Below are 27,692 nucleotides of genomic sequence, written 5' to 3'. Positions count from 1 at the left end.
ATTCACAACTAATTTTTCAGAGTTCTGTAAATGAGTGATTTGAGTTTGTCAACACTTTTCCTTTTGATGCAGGTGATAAGGAACTGAAAAGGGTACAAGGAGTAGTGACAAGACTTTGCCATGATTATGGGATGATAGATGACATGATAGTCTTCTCAAAGGATGTTGTTACAAAAAACATGTTGCTGGCTATTGGACAAGAAGTTACTGCCACTGTGGAAGAGGATAAAACATCGGGTGGCCTGAAGGCTGTCAGGGTAAGAGGTGAAGATAAATGGAAGTCTCACTTTCTCCATGAGTACCTTGAGGCTTTGTTTCGGAAGTTGCTGTAGTTTTAGCCTCACAAATTCTACAAAACAGCAGAAATTGCAAGTCTTTCACCTAGTGGCGATAAGTTGGGTTTTGTGCGTTGTTTTATTATTTTATTCCATCTCCTTTCAAATTATGTTTAATACTGATTCTTTGAATATAGGTGTAGATATAGTGAATATGAAGCTATTAGGTGAGATAATTGCATYAGAATTTTAGTCATACTCCAAATCTGTATAACTTTTCTGAGTTTCACAGTCAGTTTTGTTACTGTTGTATAAATAGAAAAAACCAAAGTAGTTTGATGTGCAAAATGTTTGCTCTTTTTGCACAGAAGTAAATTATGTTCTTGTGAATAAGAATAGAAATTTCAAAACTTCTGATTGTAAAAATTGGTTATAACTTAATGTTATAGACAGTTATGAAGATGGAGGTTTTGCTCCCTTTCTTGCTTACAGTTATGAAGATGGAGGTTTTGCTCCCTTTCTTGCTTAATACTTCATTTGTAAACTTATTTCAAGGTGGATTATGCCTTGTCACAAATTTTGAGGGGAGTTTTTCTTAGCAAATCCATTTCATGTTGAAACCAAATGTTGCTTCATTGGTTAAATAAAATCAAAGAAAGACTTGGTGAGGAAATAGTTTTATATTGTGATCCAAAATTAAACATAGAAAGAAAGTGGAGGGGAAGTCTTATTTCTAAAGTATTACTGGCTCTAGTGCTATTAAAACACTACTGTCTTGTAAGATAACCATACGTCTCCTCATTTCCTTTCATTTCCCTTTTTTAAATTTAAATTACTTGTTGAACAAACAATGTTTAGTTTTTATGCAAGAAAGTAATTTCAGTGCTGTTTGGTAAAACAGTACTCACACACAGTCAGAAAATGGATTAATTTAAATCTTACTTCTCCTTCCTTTTTTTTCATCTGACTGACAGCTTTCACCATACTGTTGAAATATTGCCATTGCTCCAAAATACATAAACCTGGTAACTGAGAAACTGCATATGGATGTACAAAGTAACTAAAATATTTTAGCAGTTGTGGCATGTTTTGAAGTATGTTCTAGATAATGGCATTTTCAAAAGTACTTTTTTTTTTAAATAATGTGGTGATTTATCTTATTCCTTTTGTGAGCTGTAATCCTGCAGGCATCTCAAACTGTTGGCAATGTAGTTTGTGGCTGGGTGAAAAGCTTAGAGATGAGTTTATGTCAAAAGCTAACTGTACTCCTTAGAAAGTCAAAGTCCAAGGGCAGTCTTGATTCAATAAGCAAGCAGAAAAAGCTCCTTTCTCCAAAGTCTGTTCTAAGAACATAAATCTAAACTATTCTGTSCTTTATGATGTGTTGTGTTACTTTCCGTAAGTGGCACAAACTTGAGATACTCTGAACATCTGATAAGAACAACAATATTTGAATTGTAGTTATCTTGGATGGTGAAAAGCTAAGTTCCTTTTTAAACTCCTAGTCAGATGAGACAAACATAATTGTTTCTGACAAACATAATTATTAAATACTATACAAAATGATGCTTGGATACCAGTACTGTCTCCTTCCAAGTAACTGATACATTACCACTTAACTTTGGGCTTTAAGTGATCTAAAAGGTACTCTTCTAATTGCAGGCAGGAGTACAAGCTCTGCAGCCTGGACACTGCCAACATGCAGTTTTCAGGAGAATCTGGGAGGCGCAGTTTAAAATTCAGTGGTGTCAGTGTTCATGTTATTTGCTTTAAGAAAGAGTGTGGTCAGCCTTGGGTAGCTCTCTTCTCAGAGTACTGTTTCAGCTGATGTTTGGAGCTACTGGCCATGTGTTTTGGAAAGAAGCTGGCTCAAAATTTTGTCTGGATTTCAATTTATTTGAGGTCAAGTCCTAATGAAACTCTATAATGAAATGAGTATAGATTCTGTAGCAGGCTTTAGAATCAGGCTGCTACCAGAGACAATAGGAAGGTTTTTCTTAGTATGAGGAAGAACTTCACTGTTTTATTGGTAGAGAAAAATTGAGAAAAGAATGAAAAGAAAACGTATGTTGGGAGTTTTAAGTTGTTTTCAAATTACTTTGAAGTATAACTCCATGTGTAATTTACATGAAATATATATTTACTAGTCTTCTGAGGAACAGTTTGCTTATTCATGTTCTAAGAATGAATAGAGAAGGCTTCTCAGATCTTCTTGGTGAATGTGAAGATGTCTGTCAGACTAGAGCAAAACATAGATTTTTTTAAAAATTTTTAAACAGTATTGACAAAAAATAAATAGCTATATATAGTCAATTGTAGCGTYTGCAAACCTCTGAAGTGTGGGTATACATAGGCTATTTATTATTATCAAAAAGGGTTAAGCATTATGTTCAACAAAATAATGTGAAAATTAGTATGTTAGGTTACTTCAGATTGGATCAGACRTCACTGAACTTACATGTGAGGTGGTGATATGGAGAGTCTGTAAGAAGCAGCTGTAGGGGTTTTCTTAAATTATTAAAAATGGCAGAGGGTCTGTCTGATATACATACAGTGTTTTTAAATACCATCTTGAAAACATGTTTTTTKCTTTCTGAAATAGTAATTTTCTAGTTCCAGTTATGTATGGTCACATTGCTGAGGGTGGTCCTCTTGTCAATATGAAGAAAATTCTTAAGTAGACCTAAATCAAGGGATGTGTGAGAAAKATTTGAAAAATCAGCATGTAATTATAGTAGTTGTCAACACTGCAGCATATAGCACTCTTTAAAAGAAAAGTTACTGTTTATTACTCACCGATTTTGTGTACAAAAGGTAAAAGCTAYAGTGAGTAAATAATTTTCTAACAAGCTTTGCCTTCATTAGCAATTGAAATTCTGTATATTTATTGTAGGAATATATGTTTAATTCCAAGTATCAGCTGTTTAAATGTTGGGGTTACTTTTRTATTAATAGGTAGACACCATCCAGAATACGCAAGAAGTCTCCAGTCTTACTTGTGATGCYTCTGAACTAAATAGGAAAACGTTAATTGGTAGTATTACCTCTCTCTCTGCGGATGGCGGCTATATTAATCAGAATACTTACTTTGCAATGCAAGACGTCTGGGAAGGTGTGTAAGGACTTTTTAATATTTTTGTGTGTACATTAGAGATACCTTCTGATAAACTTGCAGTTGTCATCCCAAATAAATTCTAATAGAATGCAGTGAAACAGAGTAAAACAGCCATACATGGATGAAGAAATCTGCTATTCATTCTCACTGAGCATGACCTGCATTTGAGCATAAGTTACATGTAAACAAGTTTGTGTTTCCTCTAGCATCTCTTATATGGTTTGTCATAACATGTAAGGTGAAGGACTGCAAAGAGAACKTCGGACTCAGTGGGTCTGAATAATGCATTGTTCTGGATTTTAGTTAACATAGGCTAGTTCTGTAGGGGAGTCATGTAAATGTTATCAATAGTAATTACCCTTGAGAAATGTTCTGTTTTGTGTAGATTTCAAACCTTGTGAAGGTGACTGGGTGCAAGCAAAATATTTTATTAACTCGGCAACATGGAAGAGCGAAGCAGTTGCTGTAAGGCCTTTGAGGTATAAACAAGTAAACAAGGTAAATGTTCTGCACATTGTTTTTGGCAAGAGAAATCTTGGATGAAGTGAGGTTTTGAGTTGGTTTCAATTACAARTATTGGTATATCTTCTATAACACATCTTTAAAAGATAGCATGTATCAATTTAGAGGATGTTTCTAAAATAGCAAGGCATTTTGAAAATGCACATTTTTGGGTTGAACAGGAAGAKTAACTTATCTGTTATGAATTCTGATTTGAATGCTTACTGKTGGTTATAATGAGGATTTGTAATGACTGGAGAATTTATTRCATTTAATTTGTTCAAGTGTTTTGKCTTAAAAACAGCCRCKGTTCTTTWTTTTATTTAATGAAAGTATTTGTTCACTCTAGTAATGCATATGCTATGCTAGGTTTGTGGTTTATTGTCTTTGTCGTAACTATATGTTGAATATTTGCATGTCAAGSATAGGAAAAAACGTTCTTGTTACTCCTAGTATGAAAGTATAAATTAGATAAATTGATTCATCACAGGAAAGGTGTCATCTTTAAGTCAASTGTGCATATGGTAGTATGCACTTCAGTAGAACTTAATGCTTATCTGAGGTACCYGTTGTTATTTACATTTCTAAATCTGAAGACAAGCACAGTGTTTCTGGGTTAGAGCTCTGTGTTTACCTCCTGTGAATAACTGAAATTTCAGAATGCATTTTTATTAATGCTAGACAGGCTGTTTCAGTGGAAAAAAATAGGCAATGTTAGTATGTCTGTTAGCTTAAGATAAAATCAAGTAAAAGTGAATACAAACTGTTACAGGTTCGCATTTCCAGCATCTGTGGAAGAACTGGGACAGTAGATGACAGTATATTTTTTACCTTGGATTCACTGAGACTTCCTGATGGTTATTCACCTCGTAGACATGATCTAGTGAACACAATTGTGGTGGAGAGCAGTCAATCCTGTTACATTTGGAGAGCTCTCTGCTTGGTGCCAGTCAGCCAGGATGGGTAATGTTATTTCATGCTTTATATAAAAGACACATAGTGTATTATGCAGTTTACATTTCATTGCATCTGTTAAGCAAAAAATGCTGTGAATATTTCCATAGTTGACTAGAAGGCATAATAGACCATTGGAAAAACCAGCATTATATGATTTGGCTCTTGTTKTTTTTCTCCTTCCAGAGGGTGGGAACATGAGTGCTTACTAGAGAAGCAAAACAGAGCAGCAGCTTAGCTTAAGGATATTGCTARGCAGGGAGGGAGTTTTGCATGCATATTAGAAAAATGCCAGGTTCATGGGTTTCTTCTAAATTGTGCTTCTCTAGTAGGGACTTCACTTTGAAAACAATTCTCAGCAAAACTCATGTAAAATTTATGTTTCTTTRATCCATTTTACTTAAGTTACAGTGATTGTTCAGATATCTGTCCTAAAAGGAAAAGTTTATTATCTAAATAATAGAGATTCATTGGGCTTGCAAGCATTGAACTGCGAGGTTCTGCAGGCACTTTAGATGTTTTATGTGATGCAAGGAGGATCTGGACAGACTGCAAAAGAGGTTGGAAAAAGTAGATAATGTTCAGTATGGAGAARAAGCAAAACTTAGTGAAATAATCAACTACACAAATATAAAATGGGCAACTAGTCAGTAAWAAACCTCAGCACCTCTGGAATTTGACTTGTGAGTTAAGTGTCTGTCTTGTGAAAGACACAATTACCACCTAAATAAATAGATGTATTACCTGTAAAACCTATCTCTTGACATGCTGAGGTTTTGGCAGGATTACAGAGTCTAATTCTGCAGGCTGCAAATAAATTGTCAATCAATTGGAAAGTCCAAAGGGGAGAGCAAAAGGATATTCTGATCTCTTTCAAACATAATCTTTGGGAGATCTCAAGAAAATTTAGCCAAAGGCAGTATATATATCTTCAAAGGATCTATAAAGAATGGAATATGCTGGGTTTTTTCTAGAGATAAGATATAATAAATTAAATGATACTTGAAGTTTTTACATAATTTTGCAAAGCAGTACAAATTGCTCATTTTTTTTTCAGATGCACCTATTTTTAATGATGGATTTTATACAGAAAAATTATTACTAAAGCCAGATTGCAAAAGTAGACCTTAGGGTGGATTTCTCCAATTTAGTGTACATCCTACCAGATCAAAAACTGTAGCTTAAGCTGCAGTGGGAGACATCTAGTGGGTTTGGCTAGTAAATTGATGTAACTAATGAAAAGCAGCTGCACTCATTTTCTACTTCGTTATGTCATATAACTCAGGAGTAATAATGGTGTGTATGTATTGGTGAGATTGTTAAAATGTTTCTAAGTTATTTCCATGACACTTTATCTAAATGAAGAGTTTCTTAATTACAGATCAGAAACCATGTAAAAATTTATACAGGTAGAAGACACCAAGGGATTAGACCTTTGCTGAGTGTTTCAGACAGGAAAGAGCACGTGCCTGGTCTCATAGGCATTTTTCATCAGTCATATGTGATAGAAGTCTTCAAGGGTACTTTTTGGGTTTTTRCTGTTCTTTGTTTTCAGCTTGCTGCTTTCATATTGAAACAGTGAGCAGATGATAGAAGATAGGTTGAAATACTTCCAATCTAGTCATTTCATCTCTTAGCTGCCCTGGTAGTCATGACTCTTGCTATGGAGCTGCTCTTGGCTGTGTCTTTGTTCAGCTCCCAGAGAGAGCCATAATGACTTCACACTCACCATTTGATTCAGCTCCTCAGCAGATTAGTTAACTTTTCAATCATTTTAGTCTTGCATCCAAAGTTTTATGCTGATTTGTTGTGCTGCTGACAAAAGACTTATTGCTGCTTAAATTAGTGAAGTTAATCAAATTCTCTTGGAAGTATTAATGGCTTAGAACAAAATGAACTCTCACCTGCTTCTTTCGAAGTATTGTGACTATGCTTTGGTAAAGTGTTTCTTTAACTTGTGCTGAATCAAAAGTATTTGTTGAGCCTATAAGTGTTTAAAAGCTGCCACCTGAAATTATTTTTACAGACAATCTCACTCTAATGGAGCTAATATGGATGAGCCTTATGAAGACTTAATGAGAGACAAAGGAGAGTTGAAYGTATCAAGAATGACTAATTTTGGAACTCTGAAGCAGGGGGAATCTAAAAGAATGATCATTTGGATAGAGTAAGCCTTTCTGATTGAAGACTTTGTTTCAGTCACTGCAGTCTGTTAATCTGTCTTACACACAGAAGCCTCTTCTAGTGGAAGCTTGTGGTTTGTGATCTCCAAGTAACCTCCAGATACTATGGAATTGTACAGAMTTTCATGCTCAGTTTAATGTCTGTAGGATAGCCTTTTTGATACTGAGCATTTATCTTACAGATAGTGCTTTGAGACTCCCCAATTCTATATATGTTTTCAATCCTAGTAAAATCCTTTTTAGAATGAGGATTKAAGTAAAAGATTTTACTTTTGTGTTTAATTTAAACTGCAGATACTCTACCATCTTCAAAATCTTAGAGCAAGAGGACTGTTTCATACTCATGTATTGAAAGCTGACCAGATTTTTTGTGGGGTTTTTTTTTCATAGACTTGGGTACTGAAGAACTGTGTTGGTGTATCCTTGGGGGGTTTTTGGTTGTATGTTTTTTTCTTTCTTTCTGTGTGTGCGTTTTCTCTTTCACATTTGGGCATAAAGGCTTAAATGAAGACCTGAATAGCCATTATTTGTTGTTTTGTGTTCTTTCCTATGAGTTAGTTACCCAGTGGTGAATTTTAAGCTCCCATAGGTTTTTATTACACACTGTATTTTTGTATGCTCTGTCTATATCTATATTTATATCTATATTTTTAAGCTCCCATAGGTTTTTATTACACACTGTATTTTTCTATGCTTTATCTGGTAGTTGATGTGGCCTAGAAATATTAACATAAAGCAGAGGTTCTTGTCCTCATGAGTTAGAAGGAGCAGTGCAATTTCTTTCTGATAGCAGTTACGAAATAAGGGTGAACTAACCTGCTACAGACAATTGGTAGAATTAAACTTCTCAATGCACTTAATTAGGTAACTAATTACATAACTACTTCTAGGAACAAAGGGAGTGTACCACAATCCTTAATCAGCTGCAGATTAGCTGGATGGGTGAAAGACAAGCAATTCAGTGTTGAGATTCCTCAAAAATGTGAGAACACTCCAGAAGAATATCTGCCATCTTTTCCAATAAATCAAGAAAACCTCTCAAAAGCTGCAGTTAATTCATGTAGCAACAGTGGAGGAACAACACATGAGTCATTGAACCATACATCCATTATGAAAAATGGAGTCATTCCAGGTACAGTGAAATGTTAACGTTTGAGTTCTGAATGTAAGCTCCTCAGAAGACCAGTAGGTTTATTGGAGAAGAGTTGCCTATGTTAGCAGTAGAAATTGTGATAACAAAATTTATTATGATATGTTTACATATGTTTACAGAAGGAATGTATTTTCAAGACACAAATTTGTCAAGGACAGAAGAAAACATTTCCTTGGTGAAGGATGAAAAACTACAGAATGGAGGGAGTGAAGAAAATGGCCATGTGGAGCAACCAATTAAGCACAGCAGTATTACTGCAGAAATTGTGGTACCACCAGGCGGAAAAATTTTTGTAGTGATCATATGTACAGCTGTGTAAGTATTTATTTCCRTTATTTCTAATCAATATAATGGCAACAAGTAATGAAAATAGACTTCTTACTTCCCTTATTCTGGGCATAGTTCTCGGAATGTTGTGCTTTATCCACAGCTGGCAACTAATGACCATTCAGGCGCTGGCTCATTCATTSTAGTGGAACAGCAGAGACAATGGGAAGAGTAAAAGTGACAAAACTCATAGTTGATTGGGAAAAGCAAAAGCCACGAACACAAGCAAAGTAAAACAAGGAATTCGTTCACCACTTCCCGTGGTGAGGCAGGTGTTCAGACATCCCCAGGACAGCAGATCTCCATCACATACGATGGTGACTTGGGATGACAAATGCCAACACTCAGAATGTCCTCTCCTCTTCCCCCAGCTTTATATGCTGAACATGATGCCACATGGTCTGACCTCTTGAGTCAGCTGGGGTCAGCTGTTCGGACTGTGTCCCCTTCCAACTCCTTGTGYAACCCTACCCTTCTTGCTGGTGGGGTAGTATGACAAGGGGAAAAGGCCTTGACTCTGTGTAAGCCCTTTTCAGCACAGTCAAAACATCCCTATGCTATAAACACATTTTTCAGCACATATCCAAACCAGAGCCCCATGCTAACTACTATGAAGAAAACTGCCCCAGTCAAAACCAGCACGTGGTATAGTGTAATATTAGCCAATACTTAYTAGCAATTTATTTGTAAACCTGTGTTAGAAAAGCTGCCCAACTACTTTGAAAGTAGTTACCATTTTAGTGCTTGATGCTGAATTTTAATTGGAAGAAATGGTAGTACTTAATGAAGCGATATTAGTCAGAGAACATACCATCCCTAAAATGACCCAGTGAGGTAAAGATAATGCCTACAGGTGGATATATTCTTTGTAGGAAATCCATTGCTCTGTGAGCACTACAGCTAATGCAGATGTCTTGAAATTGCTGTGTTGTATCTGATACGTTTCTTTTACTCTTTAGTATCTTCTATTGCCACATGCCCTGATCTTAAACTTTCCTGTTCTGTGATAGGAAATTCAAGGTATGTGTGCTGAAATGAGAAAGTTTTTTCATTCTTCATTGAAGGTGTAATTCACAGAGGAAGTGGTTTTGCAAGTCTTAGAAAACCCTTGAAAAAYAAAAAACATTCTGCTGTGCAAAATATTTTATACTTTATTTAAGAGTGGAAAGTGGCTTTACATGAGCTCTGTCATTCATTTCATTTATTGCCTTTGTGGAGATAAGACATGTAGAACGAACGATTTATATTTCAATGTAAATCTGTAAAAGCCACAAAGTCTTAGAATCTTCTCATAATACAGAATAATTCACACTAAAGTCCATGGGAGGTTGCAGCATGAAGTTAACAAGTGTTTGCTGGCCACTTAAAACACCATAGAGAAGGCAAATTTAGACCATAAATTTGGACACTTCAGTGTCTGTTTTGATTTTTGTATCAGAGAAAGCCAGTTCATAGTTTTAACCTGGGCAGGTAGTGTTAGTTGGCAAAACTTAAAAAAGTGGTTCTTCTGCCAAAGGGAAGGTGAGCTGGAATCCTGGGATGCATTTGTTTCAGGTGCGTTGTAGCAGTGTTGGACCATGTAGTTAGACAATGGCACTGTAGTAGAGCTTTTCTTAGAAACCAATCTGAAGAAACCTTTCCCTCCTGGTTTTTCCCTGTTTTTCCCCAAGCAACACTTGAACATATAAAGTATGTTTTTCAGAATTAAAGGATTTTTCCTACTTTCTCCATGTGTTTGCAGTTAGGCTTCTGTTCTGAATAGCCTTAGGCAAGGTGCTGCAAAGCTGTTGCTGCAGACCCTGAAGGGATTTGCTTCAGGTTCCTCTGATGGAGCTGTTTGGCTCATGTTTTTTCRGTAGCAGTAATTCCAGGATGTTCTTTGGGACAGAAGTATTAATTCTGTACTCTAGTATATTGGGTGGAGGGATTTTGCTCTTAACCCAAGGTTTTGAAGAAAATTTGGSGTTGAGGTTTTTACTGTGGTTTTGGGTTGGAGTTTGTTGGTTGGGGTTTTAAATTATTTATGATAACTGGATTGAACTCGAGGTGGGGAGCAAGTGTGAGGAATTACCCTAAATTAGCAATTCTCTTATGTAACTGAAATGAGAATCTGTCTTGTGGCTGAGGAAAATGAAGTGTGAACATGCTGGTTTTTAGAAGATAACTTCTGTTTACTTAAAGGATTCACGGACACAGTAAAGAGCTCCTGTTGCTTGGCTTTTCTGATTTTACTGTTGGCCGCTATATTGAAGCCACTGTAACAAATGAAGAAGAATTGCTTATAGCACCTGTACAACCTTTTTCTCCAAGAAAGCCTAAAATTATTCCAGATTCTCAGCCAAGGAAGACAACAGTGGCTGGCCCTAAACAAAAAAGGTACTGTCATTTAGAGTGTAAAATAACGCTTACCTAACACTGCTCTATTTGGTAGTGCTGTATCTKTTCTGTAATGCTGGCAAAGAAAATGTGAAACTGGAAGAATTTGTTCATGTTTATGTATGTATATGTATGTCATAAGCAAGWTGATTGTGGACACTGCTTATAGAAGAGGCTGTTTCAGTAATTAACTGCTTGATTCCTTTTTAGATTTTTCAAAGAGAATCTCTTATGTGTGATGTGGTAATAAGATAAAACACTGTTGCTTARTTATCTACAAGCAACAACTGTGTTGTTAAGAATAAGATGGGAAACTGAAAACAGGTTTCTGAGATAATAAGCTTCTTATTTCTTTGCGCAACTTTAATGTCCGCATGTGACTAATGTCTCTTATCTTTTATTCAAARCTTGTGTTTTGCAAATAAGCTTCTATTATACTTACAGTATTTGCTTATTTACAAAGATATGCCTATGCTGAAAAGGCAGAAACACAGTGTTTTCAAATAATCTGTAGGTGGAACCCTTACTGTAGAATAGCCGGAGTTGAAAGGGACCCGTAAGGATCATTGAGTCCAACTCCTGTCCCTGCACAGAACCACATCATGAATCRCACCATGTGCCTGAATGCTTTTTCCAAATTCTTCCTACCTCTTGTTAGGGTTGGGGCTATGACCACTTCCCTGGAGWGCCTGTTTCAGTGCCCAACCACACTCTGGATGAAGAATCTGTTCCTAATATCCAACTTCTGCCTCTCCTGACCCAGCTTCATGCCATTCCCCGAGGTCCTGGTCACTATATCACTTACCTTTCTTCCCAGTGTAACAAACTTCTCAATTGTCCCTTTGAAGGAGTCATTAATCTGTTCTTTGTGTGTGTATTTTATGGGTGCATAGCCTTGGTGATGTGGCATGTTAATTAGCTGTTTTTCGCATAACATTACTTGAGAAAGCTAAGTGATATGTCATATGTTTTTGTTTTAGTAGTAAAAGAAGATGGTGTTCAAACTTTCTCCCACATTATACTATACCRGATGAGTTAAGAAAATGTGTGGAACAGCAGTTAGACATACTGACCTTTCAGCCCCTCCTAGCAGAGGTATGTAAGTGTATGTTTATAAAATACATTTTCTTCTATAGTGTTTTTGTTCAAGTTTCCTTAATTTAGCAACAATGTGTAGTCCTTAGTGTAAGAGATGGCATAACACTGTTGTCAGGTAGATTTAGACTTCAGTGTGGATCCCATAAGTTCCATGCGTTTCAGTATGTTACAGAATCCAAGCTTACAGGACCACAAAAGCATAAATGTGAAAATCTGAAAAGAGAGTAGAAGTATATTGGGGGAGACACCACAGAAGCTAAACAAAATTTTCTCACTTTTTGGGCATCACTGGAAAGGATTTCTGAGGTATTGGAACAAGTGTTATTTCATAGGAAATAAAAGCACAATCTCTTAAATTATTGGAAGAGCAGACGATTCTCTTCTGGTTGTTCAAAATTGTTTTCTTAAACAKCTACAGATTTAATTCAATATAGCTTGTTCAAATTCTTCCCCCAAGTATAGCAGTTTCAGAATACATACAGAACACCCCCAAGAAAGCTATTAAGCCTGAACAAGAATATTACACTGGTTCTTTGTCCAAAACTTTGCCCCAGTTTATGGTAGAACACTGCTGCAACTCACTTAATATCTTTYTTTCATAGTAAATTTTTAAGTACTYATAAACTGGGGCTGAGAGTTTTTTGAAATGTAAGAGGCTATGTTGTCTGCTGACTGAATAGCTCACACAAAACCTGAGGTCACAGCTTTAAGCTAATAGGTTAGTGATCCTCTCTCAGAAGAAAGRTAAAGCTCTGTACTGTTTAAAATAATTTTACACTGGAGGCCTGCCATTAGTGGTTACTCTTTTTTCAACCACACCTTAAGTTCTGGCTAGTACTGGTGACTTACAGGTCTGCACCAGAAAGTTCTGCTCATTTGTCTTTGAATGAGATGGTTCTGTGCTATCTTAGTTTAGATAGAACTTGGTACTGTTGGAGAATACCTGTGCAGTGAGATTCATAAAGCTCTGCGGGAGAAAATTGAGGTTGTTTTAGCTTGCCATAAATGGTATAATAATCATCCAGGGCCGAGACTGACATGACTCTCTCTTTTCAACTGTCTCAGTCCATGTATTTAGATTTTATGCTTTCTGGACATGGACTGAGCATAGAACTCAATTTGTAGACTGTGCCTGAATTCAGATGTTGAAACTGACACTGTAGTAGGGAGAGACTTGGTTAACTCTTTAGTTAAGTGGCTATTATATTTGAGCTTCAAGGACTATACTAATTTTGCTTTGGCTCTTGAGGGAGTTTAAAATGTTATACTGTATGGTTGTGTGTATTTAGGTGTCTTAATTGGCAACCCATTTGCTGTGCATTCAGTCTGAAGAGGTGTTCTGTATAACGTTATCAATAATGGGTTCCATATCTTAGTGTACAACAATAATGTATACTGTTTTGTTTTCCAGCGTCTTAATCTAAGTAATTATAAAGCAAACTTTTCTACTCTTTTATGGCTTGAAGAGATCCAAGCAGAAATGGATTTAAAGGATTACTACATGAGTGGGGTTACTTTAAAAAGGAATGGGAACTTGTTAGTGCTGGAAGTGCCAGGAGTAGAAGAGGGCAGACCTCGCTTGGTTCCAGGTAAATATGAATGTGAAATAAAATCAAATGGCATGTTGATCAATATTTTCACGACAATGCAAACTATTGTTTATTCATTTGTTTAACAAATCTTGCACGTATCTGAGCACAGCATTACTTATTTAGGCTACTAGACAGGGGAAATGCTGTGTGTCTCAGTCTTAAAGTGGCTGCTATCCAGAACAGTTGCATGTGTCAGTTCTTAAGTTCTTACAGATGTTTCTATACTTCAGGATTTTGTTGTACGGTAACTAGTGGARCTTTCAGCAAAAATAAACTGCAATGAGGTAATGGCATAAAAGGCAGTAAGTGTAGAAAAAAAGCTGGACAAGTAGCTAAATTTAAATTCAGAATTTCAAGTAATATAAAAATTAGTGTTTTCAGGAAGTGTTGTTTGATGGCATCAATATTAGATGCCTTTTAAAATGTGATATACAGCTACCTATGGCATTTCAGAGCTGATGTATACCGCAACTTTGCTAAAGTTAGTCTCTTGCAAATTCCTAGTTTAAAAATACAGAAGGGAAAAAAATATATGCTGTAGTGAATATGTTACTCTTTGTTGTAACAGTATTTTACCTTTTAACTTTGTTTACAATCAGGTGACAAGGTGATACTGAAAAGTCAAGTCTACTCGGAGCATATAATAGAGTACATTGCCTATGTTGCTGAGGTAAGGGAACTGTATCTTCTCTCGAAAATGCCAGGGTCAACAGGCTTCATAAGGGAARCTTGCAATTCATGGAATTACAGACTGGTTTAACCTGACATCTGATAAGCTAAGTTTATTTTATCTATATTTTAAATAGTTATTTTGTATTTTTATTGTATTTTTGAAGACTCTGGCTTCCCTATTCTTTTGAGATTATAATCTTTGCCTGGTCTGAAAGCGCTTTTAACAKAATCTAATTGATAGTAGGTAAATCTAGATGTGCTGTTTGGAGTTGGTGGGGGATTCGGTGCTTTCAGAGGTGCTTCTTTATCTTTAATGTATTAAGTCTTCACCAGTATCCTGACTTCTTTTTATCTTTGTAACAGATACATGATGAAGATGTTACTCTGAAGGTTAATGTGGACTTTGAACGGACTTACAACTTGGAACCCATGGATGTGGAATTTGTTCATTGCAGGTGTTTTTACAAGTTTCCAAAAAGCTGCATTTAATGATTCTACGAGTAAAGTGCCTTTTAAAATATGACCATCAGCTGTTTATTTTGGTGAATACAGAGAAGGACATAATTAAGATCATGCCAGTTCTTCCACTTCTTTCCCTCAACACACTTTTGCCATCATATTCATTGTTAAGACTGCAACTGTACAAGTGTACAAAGACTTGGTACCTTAATAATTTCTAGATAATCACATTGWTGTCAGTGAAATGAGGGGGAATGGGTGTTTGGAGGTATTTTTATTTTTATTAGTTTTGTTTTTGTTTTTTTTAAGAAAAAAATACAGTAATATTGTATTCCTGCAATACAGTTTCCTGCAAGACTATGCAGGAAAAAAATTAGCTGGTGATAATCACACATTCTTCTACACTKCTGTTTTATTCATGAGATGTTATCTGTTTGGAGTTATGTCATTTTCTCTGTAAATTCAGCCTTGCAGAGAAGTTCCTTGAGAAACYGTTGAACATCTGGCCATCTTTGTATCACTGGAAAGCTAGAGAATATGTGTATCAATATTATTTGTATCAAAGTTGTTTATACTTCTGCAGCATATTTCTCAAAAGATGTTTTTTTTTAAAGTACAATTTTTTTATATAAAGCTCCTTTTTTGTATGCATAGTAAAAAGTATCAGATACTTCATAGGTGTGTGCTGTCACAGTATATGGAAATGTAAGCTTTTACTCTAATCTAGAATGTATTTCGGTTACAGGATTCCTAGCAGGCGATGCCAGTTGGCTATTCAGCAAGCTCTCTACTTGGGTGAAAAAGGTACATTTCATTTGACTGTTAAGCTGTCTACCAAGAGTTTTTGTGCAGTCTTGTGGGTTTTATTCTTTCATATCAGGGTGTACTGAGAATGCATTGTCATTTGTTCTTAGAGGAGTTTTCCATGTGTTGTTGCGGTTTTTTTTAGTTCGGTTTTGTTTTTAAGAATAAAARAACAATGCTGAATGTAGAGAAAGGTTTTTGTCAAAATTATTTCATCTGATTGCCATCACAGATAGGAGGAGTGGAAGCAAACTTTTGTGGACTGTTTGAGTCTGCAAGAAATGTAGGAATCATACTGCTGTAATAGTAACCAGTGAAATGGCCATGTTTTGTGTTACCTTAGAATTTATTAAAAAACAATGATTTCCTGTTCTGTGCTTGAGTTGAATGATACATATGAACTCCATATGTAAGTCTTTACAACATTAGTTCTGATAAACCAATTTTGGCAACTCAGAGTAAGCTGTTGTATCAACACTAGCATTAATCAGTGAAACATGCGAATTGTTTATGTGRCTTTCAAATTTCTCTACTTTCTTTTTCTCTGCTAAATTTGCAGTGTTATTTCCAGAAAAGCTTGTGTTACAATCACCACAAGCTTTCAAGTCCCAGAATACTACAGAGTATTGTGCTGCTGATGATGGTCTTAAACAATCTTCACAACAGGAAAGTAAGGTATCAGTTCTGTAAATGTTCATATTGTTAACAGATTCGTACCTTACACCTATTGCCAGAAAAAAAATTGCATATAAAGAATCAAAGGTGTATTCTGCTGCATTCTGATGACAGAAGTTTTTGTTTSCTGCCTGGAGATGGGGGTTTTTATGATCACTGATACTATAATGCTAACAAAATGGAAAGTACTTATTAATAAAGTGTGATTGTGATGGAAATTGTCAGATTTGCCTTAGACTAGTTTTCATAGCTACTGTTGGGTAGATACTCAAGTCTGGTCACTGTGGCAGGAAAGAAATAATTTAATGGTAGAAGGTAGTCATCCTGTTCTAAAGTAGGTTTACCCAGGCTTCTTAACTGCTACTTACATTAATAAAATGTTGAAAATTTTCTTAGAAAGGACTTCAGGAGACTGCCTAGTTTTTGAAGCAGGACTGTTACCAACACTAAATAAAGTCACCTTGAGGGCGTGTGGGCAGCATTTCTTCTGTCTAGAGTTTTCACAGCATTTGCATAACCTKTGCCTCACCACCTTTACATTCAAGGTTTTTTCCTAACACTCTAATACTTTCAGCTGYAGTTTGTCCTGTACAAAAAGGAGTACTCAATCAATCTGGATTGAAGTCAGTATTATTAAGATAATTGAGGCATGTTGTCCTTAAAGAACACCACATTCCCTACAAGCAGTTTTCTCCCATGCTGCAGTCTGAAAGGACGTCTCCACTACAGAAGAAGCATTTATCCATGCATCTTAGTGGTGTGGAATGTGACTGTTTGCTTTTGTGGAAGCAAACAAGTTATTTATTCATGGCTTCAAAATCCTCATCTTAGCCTGCAAAATATTTGTGACATAAAAGCTTAATGTTAATAGTGCCAAACTATGAGAAATCTTAAATTTAACATKAATTCCTGACACCTTCTTCCACTACTCTTAACCTTCCTGTTTTAACAGTAGATATTCTGTTTAATGGGAACAAAAATAAAGCTTAGCAACTTCAAAAATATTAGAGAAGATAGTTGCCTGTCTTCTTAAGATTATAAATGTATTTATCTTTACTTGTTGTTTTCAGGTCAAAAAAAAGCAGAGCAAACAGACAAAAGGTATGACATCAAGGGAGGGGATATGTTTTGTGTGCTTGAATATAAAGTATCACATCAGTAAATTAAGGCTGAGTAAGATAGCTTTAAGGATGTACTTGTGCTCTGTCTTTTAAAGACAAATTGTAGAACTACTAGCAGGAGGTTTCTATGGAGGCTTTTGGTGCATTACCTAAAGATCTCTAATTCACAGAATCCTAGAATGGTTTGGGTTGGAAAGGAGCATAAATATCATCTATTTCCAGCCCCTCTGCCACTGTCAGGAACAAATTCCACTAGACYAGGTTGCTCAGAGWTCCATCCAGGCTGGCCTTGAACACTTTTGGGGAAGGGGTAGCAAGCATCTGATGATAAATTTTGTAATGAATAAATTGTCATTTCTCAGTCATTTACTCAAAACTTTTTGGTCATATTCAGATTTTTCAGTTTGTTATTGGGTTGCTGTCTCTCATTTTTGGGAAAGCTTTGCTAAGATGCCAAACTTTTTCAAATATCCCAGATTATTCCTATGCRTTTTTGGAAAGTGTGACTTTAAATATCAGTGTACTGAAATGCCTAAGAGGGTGATAGTGTCATTTCTTATCAATAGGATACCAAAGAAATATTGAATGCACTTCTGTCCAAGGGTTAGTAAGGTTCTGCTGTGGAAAGCTAAAGGTAGACTAATTCAGACAGGTTTAAGAAAAAAATTCCAATAGTTGTAACATAGTACTGATCATGCAGTACTGGTACCATCCCCGAAGTCCTGGTTGCTGGAAGTTTCTCTAGTTTTACTGTTCTAGGACAATTAGGTGAGCTTGATGCTGAAATTACTGAATAGAGTCTTTATGGATTGTTGGTTGTAATCATGGTCTTTTTCTGGCTTTCAATAAAGAGCCAGTACCCTTTGGAAATATTAGTGGGTTTTTTCCACTTGGTATTCTGTGAAAACTGAATTTTTGGGAAATTCATTAGCTGTTCCCACAAAAAGAAAATAAAAGTTTGCAGAAGCATATTGTGGATTGGAATTGCTTTAATCTATWTATGTTAAAAATATACATGTGAAGTTCTGAGATGCGCTTGTCTTGATTATAGTTGGTGAAACTGTGGCACTTAAACAGRGAGATGGTGAATTTTTCAATCCTATGCTGAATGTGCAACAGAAACTGGCAGTGAAAAGAATACTGAGTGGTGAATGTCGCCCAACACCTTATCTTCTCTTTGGACCACCAGGAACTGGAAAAACAGTAACAGTAATTGAAGTTATTTTACAGGTAATGGTGAATGACAACCCAGTCATCTCTAGTCTTTTTCATGTTGGTTCATTTATGGTATTTCTGTAAGTACCATCATATTTTTTCCCAAGGAGTTTTCAAAATACTCTTTTTTAAATCGTTTTCTATAGCTTTTTGAAGGAGGAAAATCCATTGTCATATGGATTTAACAGAATTATGAATTGCTTATTTTGAAGTCCTCTTGTCTTTAAAACTTAAGTGTCTACCTTGTGATTCCAGTAGTCCCTAAGGTTTTCATGAAGTACAGGTATATATTAATATGATAACCATGAATTAATTCTGTTGTGGTTACCCTGAGTTTGAGAGTGCTTAGTCATGACTGTTGACAGGGATGTTGCTGAACTGCAGAAGAATGAGTATCATGTATGTGCACAGCTCTTCTGGGTTCTGTATTCAGTGAAATAAAATGGGAATGTTTGAGCTATTGCTGCTTCTTAAGTAACCTTTTTTTTTATATCTGTCTTTTTTAATGTAGATACATTTTACTCTCCCAGACAGTCGGATTTTGGTATGTGCACCCTCAAATGCTGCAACAGATCTGATTTGCTTGCGGCTGCATCAAAGCAATCTATTAAAACCAGGAATGATGGTCCGAGTTAATGCTGCCTTCAGGTCAGCAGAGGTAAATATTACTGATACCTGCCACTTAATATTTCCATTTTAATATTTTTACCTTAAAATATTGATTAGTATTTTAACTCTCAGTGGCTATTAAGCTGCTTAGGCTTGCGTAGGATACAAAGTATTACATTGATTCAGCTTTTCCAGAAGATTAACTGGAAAATGTTGATCATAATCCTTAACTTGATTGTACGAGCTTAGAATCTTAATCTCTTTCTTGCAGTGCTTGACTCTACAAGCAGGAAATAGATATTGGTGTGGAATTTTTATTTTACTTGATTTTGTTGTCATTTTATCACTTCAAGTTAAGATGACTTACATGGAAAGTCAGCAAGTAGGATTGTCATCTCTATGCAGATGACACAGATATTGTGGATTCATTACATATRTACATATATATTTATAGTGTATGTGTGTATATATGTTTATATACRCATATATGTATKTGTGTGTATATATAGATATGTATATGAAATATCCAAGTGTTCCATTTTGATCCATACAGTAAAGCACAGATGTCTTGCATATGTACTACTTTGCTTAGGCTAATTAATTAATTTTGATGTATGRATGGGTCTAAGTCTATGTGTTTTGCTCATCTTTTAAAATAGTTTTCAGAGAGTTTCTCTATGCAAATTAAGAAGTTGTGTTTTAGGCGGGCATTTTGTTTTACCTTTCTGCAGCAAATTGATGACATGGTGAAACCTTACTGCAAAGATGGTGATGATATTCAGAAAGCATTGTGGTCCAGGATTGTAATTACAACATGCAGCAGTGCAGGATTGTTGTATCAAACAGATACTCGGTACAGTATTACAGATTGTAATATCACTGAAATGGCTGAATGACACAAAACCCAGAGCTTTTAAAGACTGTCTGAACTGTAATTTGGGCTGTTTTAATGGTTTATTGCATGTGCCTGTGTTTGTGCCAGACAGCAAGCCACTTGGTTTTAGTAATATTACAGCAGAAACTTTCTCCATGGAAAGAATTTAAGAATTATCTCGAGTCATGTGTAAGATTTTTGAAACTATAACTTCTCCTCTGCCACCGGTGTAAATTATATTGCTCTTGACAATCACTTTGGCTCAAAATTATTGTCACACTGAAAATTTATTGTTTGGCTTTTATCAAGTCACCTTTACTAATTGTAAACTATCATGTCAAGTGCTATTAAGGACGTCTCTGAGTTGGATTTTAAATTTGTAAAAGTATACTCTGAAGACTTACTATCTCAACCTGTTTGGCAGAAAGAAAGCTTAGGGATTGTCTTTGCTACACCAAGWGCATTGTTTTAATTCAATAGCTCAAGGAAATTGAGAATAAGGGAAGCTTTTCTAAGTATCTTAACCTTGATATAAAGAATGCTTTAATAAAAGATTGTTATTATCAGAGTACATAAGTGAAATCAAAGATGAAAAATTAACGTTAAGGGGTTGCTTTTTTCTGTATTTCCCTTTAGAAATGTACATCTTTGCTTTGTGTCTATGGGGTTACCTGGCACAGTTGACAAGGATGTTAACAGAATTGCTGAGGTCAACCACAGGGTGGCAGAATGAACTAACCTGAAAACAGCCCTGTTTCAGGTTAATGTTATTTAATTATAGGCTTGGACACTTCACTCACGTGATTCTGGATGAGGCAGGGCAAGCAAGTGAACCAGAGAGTCTGATTCCTATTGGGTTGATCTCAGAAGCTGATGGACAGGTAGTTCTCTTAACATCTCTTAAKATCCCATTTACTGAAAGAGAAAAGGCTTGTTTATTATTTTCATTTTTGTGAATGATGTAGAATGCAAGCATCCATTTTCTGGTAATGAGTATTTGTAATAGATCTTATTCATGCATATCAATTCCCAGCACTTAAACAAATTTCTTTTCATCTAAAACAAGTCTATGTTAGTAAGATTGATTCAGTGTGTGGAAGTTACCAAAATAAAATATGCATTCTGTTTAAGAGCACAACATACTTCTGTCCTTTGCAAACAAATGTTTGAAGGAAAGCAGAATATTTGATATGATCTCTGAATTCTGAAATGTGTATGTCATTAAATATGAAATTTCAATAACAATTGTTTTAATCTAATATGGTGGGGTTTTTTTTAATTTCATATAAAGATAATTCTGGTTGGAGATCCAAAGCAGTTGGGGCCAGCAATAAAATCTAAACTTGCACAGAATTTTGGATTAAGTATGTCCTTGCTAGAAAGACTGTCATCAAGAGAGCTATATCTGAGAGATGAGGATGCTTTTGGTGCCTGTGGAGCATATAATCCCTTGTTGGTGAGTTAAACTTTCTATTAACCTTTTTCATCTCAGTCAAAAAAGAAGGTGTGGTTCCTTACCACCACTTAGCTCCCTGATGTATATTGACAAGTCTAGCTTGAGCATTAGTTCTCTAGAAAAGCTTGATTCATTTTCATAGTCTGAAGAGTAAGGATGTTCAGCCCTCCAGCATGTTAAAACTTTTCTTTGAAGGGATTGTCTATTCTTTTAAGTCAAATACGGTGCTCAAAATGCAGTTGTAAATAATAACTTAGAAATCCCTTTCATCTTCATTGTCCACTTTTACCATAATTTCATAACCTAATTTTCTACAGATGAAAAAGTACAATTTCTGCTTTTAACATTAAAAGGCAAACAGAGTCTCCTCGTTAAGGATTAATTTTGCAAACATTGTATTTCAGGAAGGGAAGGACAGAAACTATTCCTGTTTCTTTATTATCTCTTTCTCTGAAGGACAGCTTCYCCAGACTCTTGTATGGGGAAGTACCTAATGTCTGTGTTAAGTGGCAGAGGTAGCATCGTCTTTAAATAAGTACAGGTGTTTGAACTGCTTTAAATTACTGTCTCGATCTGAAAAATAGGGCTGATGTTAGGCTTCAWAAGATGCTTGCTATTCTCTTGATAACATATTCTGAAGAATTAAACTGAGAGCAAAAGATGACTAGATAACCATGGGAGTAGAGAAGAGAGGAAACCTGATGGCAGATGCTGAAAAACCTGTCACACTTCCTCCTAAAATCTGTTACCACAAACTTTGTTGTGTTCTAAATACAGCACTTAAGGAGAATTGGCATAGTAAAAGAGCAGGAAGTYTGGGGGCTTGAGGGACGCATTCCAGATGGAATATCCTGTTACTCTTTTTACAGGACTTTTTTTGGAGCTGTTTGTTACTGTCTGGAATGCTTCTTTAAAACTACTCCTTCATTCAAAGACAAATACATTTCAGGTGTCTTAAGGCCAGCTTCTATCAGCTGTTCTGATGCTCCCTTTTTGCCTATCAAGACTTTCAAAAGAACACTTTACATCCATGGAAAGTCCGTGGAAATAATCTGACTCTTAAAAAAAAAAAAAAAAAGAATGTGCCTATGGATCAAATGTTCTAAGAAACTGGAGAATGACAGATTTATCTGTCATATACATTCAGTTCTCTTTGTTTCTCCTTTGGAGGGGAAGGAGATGGTCCTTCAAGAAACTGCTTTGATATACTTTTTACTTACAGAAGATCACACCTGCAGTTTTTGCCTTGAATGCAGTTCTTTGGCAGCTTTAGAAATGCTATGTGCTAGGGGATGGTCAGGTATCTGGGAGCTGTGTTCTGGGAAGTCTGATGAGTYACCTGTTTTGCTTACGGATTTTGGRTTTTGTCTTTGCAGATCACAAAACTCACAAAGAACTACAGGTCACATTCTGCGTTACTTGCCTTGCCMTCTAAATTGTTTTATCATAAGGAGCTAGAAGTTTGTGCAGATACTTCAGTAGTAACTTCTTTGTTGAATTGGGGGAAATTGCCCAGGAAGGGATTTCCATTCATTTTTCATGGAATAAGGGTATGTAAAATGTTCATACAGTGAACAATGTAGGCTTGCTAGCAGTTTGCTGRTGTTGTAGAAAAGTTTTCTTTAGAATAAATTCTAGAAAGGATATGAAAAAAGATTAAACTGTCTTTTCCAAGTAATGGGACTTCCTGACCATTTGGTTTTAGAAACAGCTACTGAAGTCAAATGTTTGCTAAGAACTTAAGCAGCTGCCTCTTGAAGAGCATCATGGGGACATTTTCATACAAGTTTAAATTCATGGCAGATGACCAGGATACCATCAGCTGCTTTAGATTGCTTTTGATGAGAGTTTGCTGCCTTAAGATGAATAAAAGCCTCTAAATCTAAAGGATCATTAGGGCTAAACTTGGCAGGGGTAAAAAGAGTTTTCTTTAGTCTTCCAAAAGTTAATAAGAAGTGGCAATATCTGCTGCTTGGAGAGGCTTGGTTTTGAACTCTTCCACCTTGCACAAAAGCAAGATACCAGTTTGTTAATACATGTTATTCTGAGTTGAGATTTAACCCCTTTGTTGCACACTGAAAATACTGTTATCATACCAATTATGTTTTTAAATGTATAAAAAAATATTAAGTGTGAGATGATACTWGTTCATTAGAAAAGGTGTATGGAGAGCAAGAGACATTATATWTAGTTGTCCATCACTTTTTTTGCATCCAAGAGGTAGAAGAATAATCTATTTATTAATATGCAGTCATTTTGCCACTTGTTCTCCATCAGTGCATTTCCTTTCCCCTAATACAGGGCAATGAAACACGTGAAGGCCGCAGTCCTTCATGGTTTAATCCAACTGAAGCAGTTCAAGTAATGCAATACTGTTGCCAGCTGGCCAAAAGTGAAAACTCTGCAGTATCAGTGACAGATATTGGAGTGATTGCACCATATCGTAAACAGGTATAATGTTTAACAGTTCTGATATCTTTAGAGTTTCAAAGTTGCTGTATTTTATCTCATGTATTTATATGGTGGCTGTGGTTTGTTCAAGCAGGGGGGCATATGTCAAAATTTTTGACACACTATTATGTGTCATGTTACACAGTGTTTTATCAATCATTAATGATGCTGCTGTTGAAATCTTAACCTAGAGAAAAATAGCAATAATGGCATTCGACGAGTTTTTTAGTTTTAAAAATCAGGCAAGTAAGGAGACWGATTTAGAAACAGAAGCAGATTTTTCAGTTTTCTGAAGTGAAGAGTGAAAGTCGAGAATTTGTTGTTCAACAGCTGGACCAGCAATCTGATTCTGTCACTCTGCACTGAAGATTGGAACAAAAGGGAATTATTGTGAAGTAGGTTACATGGCATGTTCTTGTGGCCTTGAGAAGACTAGAGGAAACAATCATTATGACTTCCTAGCTGTCCCCTAGTCAAATTTGGTCTGCTATTTAAACCTCTAGAGAATGCTGAACATTAACTTCAAATGCTGTGCTTTATTTTTGAATGTATTTATATCCAGATGTGTTAAGTATGTGATGTTTGCTTTAATTTAAAAAAATAACCATAATCCCCCTTCAGTTGCAGAGATTTTGGACAGTGCACATAATTCTTCTTGGTGTTCACATCTCAGTATTCATAACCTTGCATACGTGGCTTGGGGGAAACACTGAGGTGTGTGAAAAAGACCAAGCCCTTGTGAAGAAATCTCACTTGCAAATTAAAGCTTTGATGGTACCCATCACAGGTGTATGCACCTGCCTGTGTTTACAGTTACTATTTGTTTTTTCAAATATGTGTTTGTACTGCTGAATCTCTCGCRCTCCCTAAATGATGATTTCACGTGATTTAAGGGGATTGTGTCCTTCATTTGCCTATGATACAAGGTATATGATAGTAATGTCCACATTAAGAAAGTCTTTGTAATGCAGGAACAGTGATTAGAAAGTAGTCTTTGACCATGATGTTCAGCTTAGTCAGGCATGATTTCTTCTTAATCCTTCTGAAGCACTTCAGTTATAACGTCTGAACAGGTTTTAGCATGTGGCAGTACACCAATCCTACATGTACCAGGATCCCACTGCCTGAGACTCCTTGTTCTCTYACTCTTTTGGGAGAGTACTTAAGATCATCTCACCTCTGGTTTTACTCTGTATGATACACCTGTTATTTGAAGGGCTAAGGGAAGCTGCTTGCTCTGCCACATCTGTGATGTGCATGGCTTTGGATATGATGCACATCGGAAAAAGAGTATTTAAGGATCTAAGTTATTCTCTTAAATTTCTGGACTATTAAAAGTATCTCRCCTTCTGTTCAAATTAAGGTAGAGAGTACTCCTTCACCTTCTAAGTTGTGTATTAATGTGATACTTTCTTGTWGAAAAAGTTACTGTTTTATTTTAAAGTCTTATTAGTGGATGATGGCTAAGCTTGGTGTAGTCATTCCTTTCGACCTTTCCAGGTTAAAGCTCATACATGTATATGTGATGATATGTGGTTTTAAAACAATCCACTCTCAAATGTAAAACTAAATTCCCTCAGACACATTTTCTTTCTTTTTTTTTTTTTTTGGTAGGTGGAAAAAATTAAATTTCTTCTCAGAAGTATTGATTTAGGAGACATAAAGGTCGGCACAGTAGAAGAGTTTCAAGGGCAGGAATACATGGTTATCATCTTATCAACAGTATGTATATTTACTGTGGTCATATAGAGAATTTTTACRTATGTCTAATTCTCTCTGTTTCCTTTTTGATATAGGCCTTTAAAAACATTCTTGAAGCCATATTGTTATTAACAGTCTGTCACAGTGTTTGAAAGCAGAGCTTATTAAGTGCATGCATGTGGAGCTATTCTTCTCTTTRAAATCTAGATTATTAAAAATATGTTGCTTTCTGTTTAAATCATACTAGTAGTACTCACATTTGTACCTTGGAGGAAGAGTCAGTGGGGTTTTCTTGCTTGTTTTTTTTTTTTTCCTGGTGGTACTGGGCTTACTTTTGCTGTTCCACATTATGTCATAGCTATCAAAAACAGCCAAGCAACTATGACTCATTAGTTTTTCACCTCTATTTCATCTATATTTGAACCTACCTTTGAAAATAGAAAATTTTAATGACCTAAATAATGAGCTCTTATAAATAAAAGCACAGCCCATACTAGAACTCCTTTAAGAGAAATCCAATGCTGGATTGAAAAGCTAAGTCAAAGCACACTGATGAGACTACTCCAGAAGGCATGCAGAAAAGACACATTGTGAATTGTCATTTAACTTAGTGGATTGTTGCAGTAAGGAAATACTCTGGTAAAGTTACACTGCAGTATGTTGTATTCTCATTATTTTATTTCTAAAACTATCTATAATTAATTTTAGGTGCGATCTCAGAAGGTTTTAATTGATGATGAAAAATACTGTTTGGGCTTTCTCTGTAACCCAAAGAGATTTAATGTAGCAATTACTAGAGCAAAAGCTTTGCTGATTGTCGTGGGAAATCCTCACGTTCTTGTGAAAGTAAGTTTTGGTTTATATATTTGAATTGCATGTCTTATTTGCCACAGCAATTGAATGATTTTACGATTTAGGGTGCATCAGAATATGTTAAGAATTTGTATGTTGTCCTTGGTCTGTATTTGGGAGTATCTGAACTCCATGGGTTCCCATACAAATGAGCAGTTCAGGCACACACAGTAATTTCCAAGCTCAAAGGAAATGGTACTCTRTGCATACATACTCCTAGCTCCCTCTTGTCTCCAGCATGAAGGCTCTGATCTCCTCTAAAGTTCTCCAGCAGCACACAAGTCCAGTGAGCATGTTCCRAATAACCTCACACAATCAGATTCTTCACAAAATCTAGTTGCTTGACTTTTTTAATGGACAGTGGGAGAAGTGAATTTTACCAACTCATTCAACAAATGCCAGGGAGGAGGTCATGCATGGTCCTTTCATGGGAGTAAGCTGAGCTTGTCTTAATATCTCATTTTATGTCTGACTTCACGAACAAAAAGGAAAATGGTATTCTAGAAGTGGTCTGAATAAAAATTTAGTTCCCTACACCTACATGTAATATAGGGAATTTTGAGCAGCTTCAGGTATCTTTCTGACACGTTACACCATGTTTGCACCATTTGTAGAATTCTGTTTCTGGAAGCAGTCCTATTAAATCTCTTGTATTCCTGTGCCATGTTAATTTGTTTGAAAACTTACTTCGCAGAGCACTATGATTATAATTACATAATCATCTTCTCTTGTAGGATCCCTGCTTTTGTGCCCTGTTAGAATACAGTTTAACAAACAGGGTTTATATAGGTTGTGACCTGCCCTCAGAACTGGAATGCCTGCAGAAGTAAGTGTCTGGTCTTCACTTAATCTTGCTAGATATCAATCAGTTTACAGTATTTTTAGAGCTAGTGTCATTTGAAAGATTGATCAGTACAATAACCTGTGATATCATAGTGGGTYGGATTTTGCATTCCTAAGTAAACATTATGTAAACATAATGACATGTAATGTAGCCCTATTTTCTCCCACTCTTCTTCCATAAGAGGGTCTGAGCATTAATTACTAATTAAGAGCTGTTGTTGACTTTGGTATCTTGTGTATCCCCAAATGATGATGGCATACTTGATGATCATAAGGTGGCGAAGTGTACGGCAGAAATGTTTAAGGTGATTTCACTGTAGTTAAAAACAAACTACCTGAAATTTAAGTTTGTCYGTTCTGATAACATAATCGTAATAAATGCAATG

The 27,692-nt window shown here is 35.9% G+C and overlaps 1 protein-coding gene across 1 annotated transcript; it reads left to right on the top strand.

Moving 5' to 3' along the window:
- Positions 1-80: 80 nt before the first annotated feature.
- On the top strand, positions 81-27,293 carry MOV10L1 (Mov10 like RISC complex RNA helicase 1). Its single transcript, XM_057378251.1, has 25 exons — positions 81-280; positions 2,253-2,265; positions 3,246-3,387; positions 3,776-3,888; positions 4,664-4,854; positions 6,872-7,012; positions 7,919-8,160; positions 8,301-8,496; positions 10,690-10,884; positions 11,865-11,979; positions 13,394-13,571; positions 14,174-14,244; positions 14,610-14,701; positions 15,451-15,509; positions 16,069-16,179; positions 18,357-18,535; positions 19,032-19,178; positions 19,861-19,982; positions 20,785-20,884; positions 21,295-21,459; positions 22,836-23,009; positions 23,761-23,910; positions 25,525-25,632; positions 26,320-26,457; positions 27,198-27,293. Exons 1-25 carry the CDS (start codon positions 132-134, stop codon positions 27,291-27,293), a joined length of 3,387 nt encoding a protein of 1,128 aa, XP_057234234.1. The 5' UTR covers positions 81-131.
- The last annotated feature ends 399 nt before the right edge of the window (positions 27,294-27,692 follow it).

The sequence above is a fragment of the Malurus melanocephalus genome, unplaced genomic scaffold (assembly GCF_030028575.1).
Source record: "Malurus melanocephalus ecotype Western Australia unplaced genomic scaffold, MMel_1.1 scaffold_11, whole genome shotgun sequence".
NCBI lineage: Eukaryota > Metazoa > Chordata > Aves > Passeriformes > Maluridae > Malurus > Malurus melanocephalus.
Note: the sequence above shows the minus strand (reverse complement) of the source record. Positions and strands in the feature narration are given on the sequence as shown.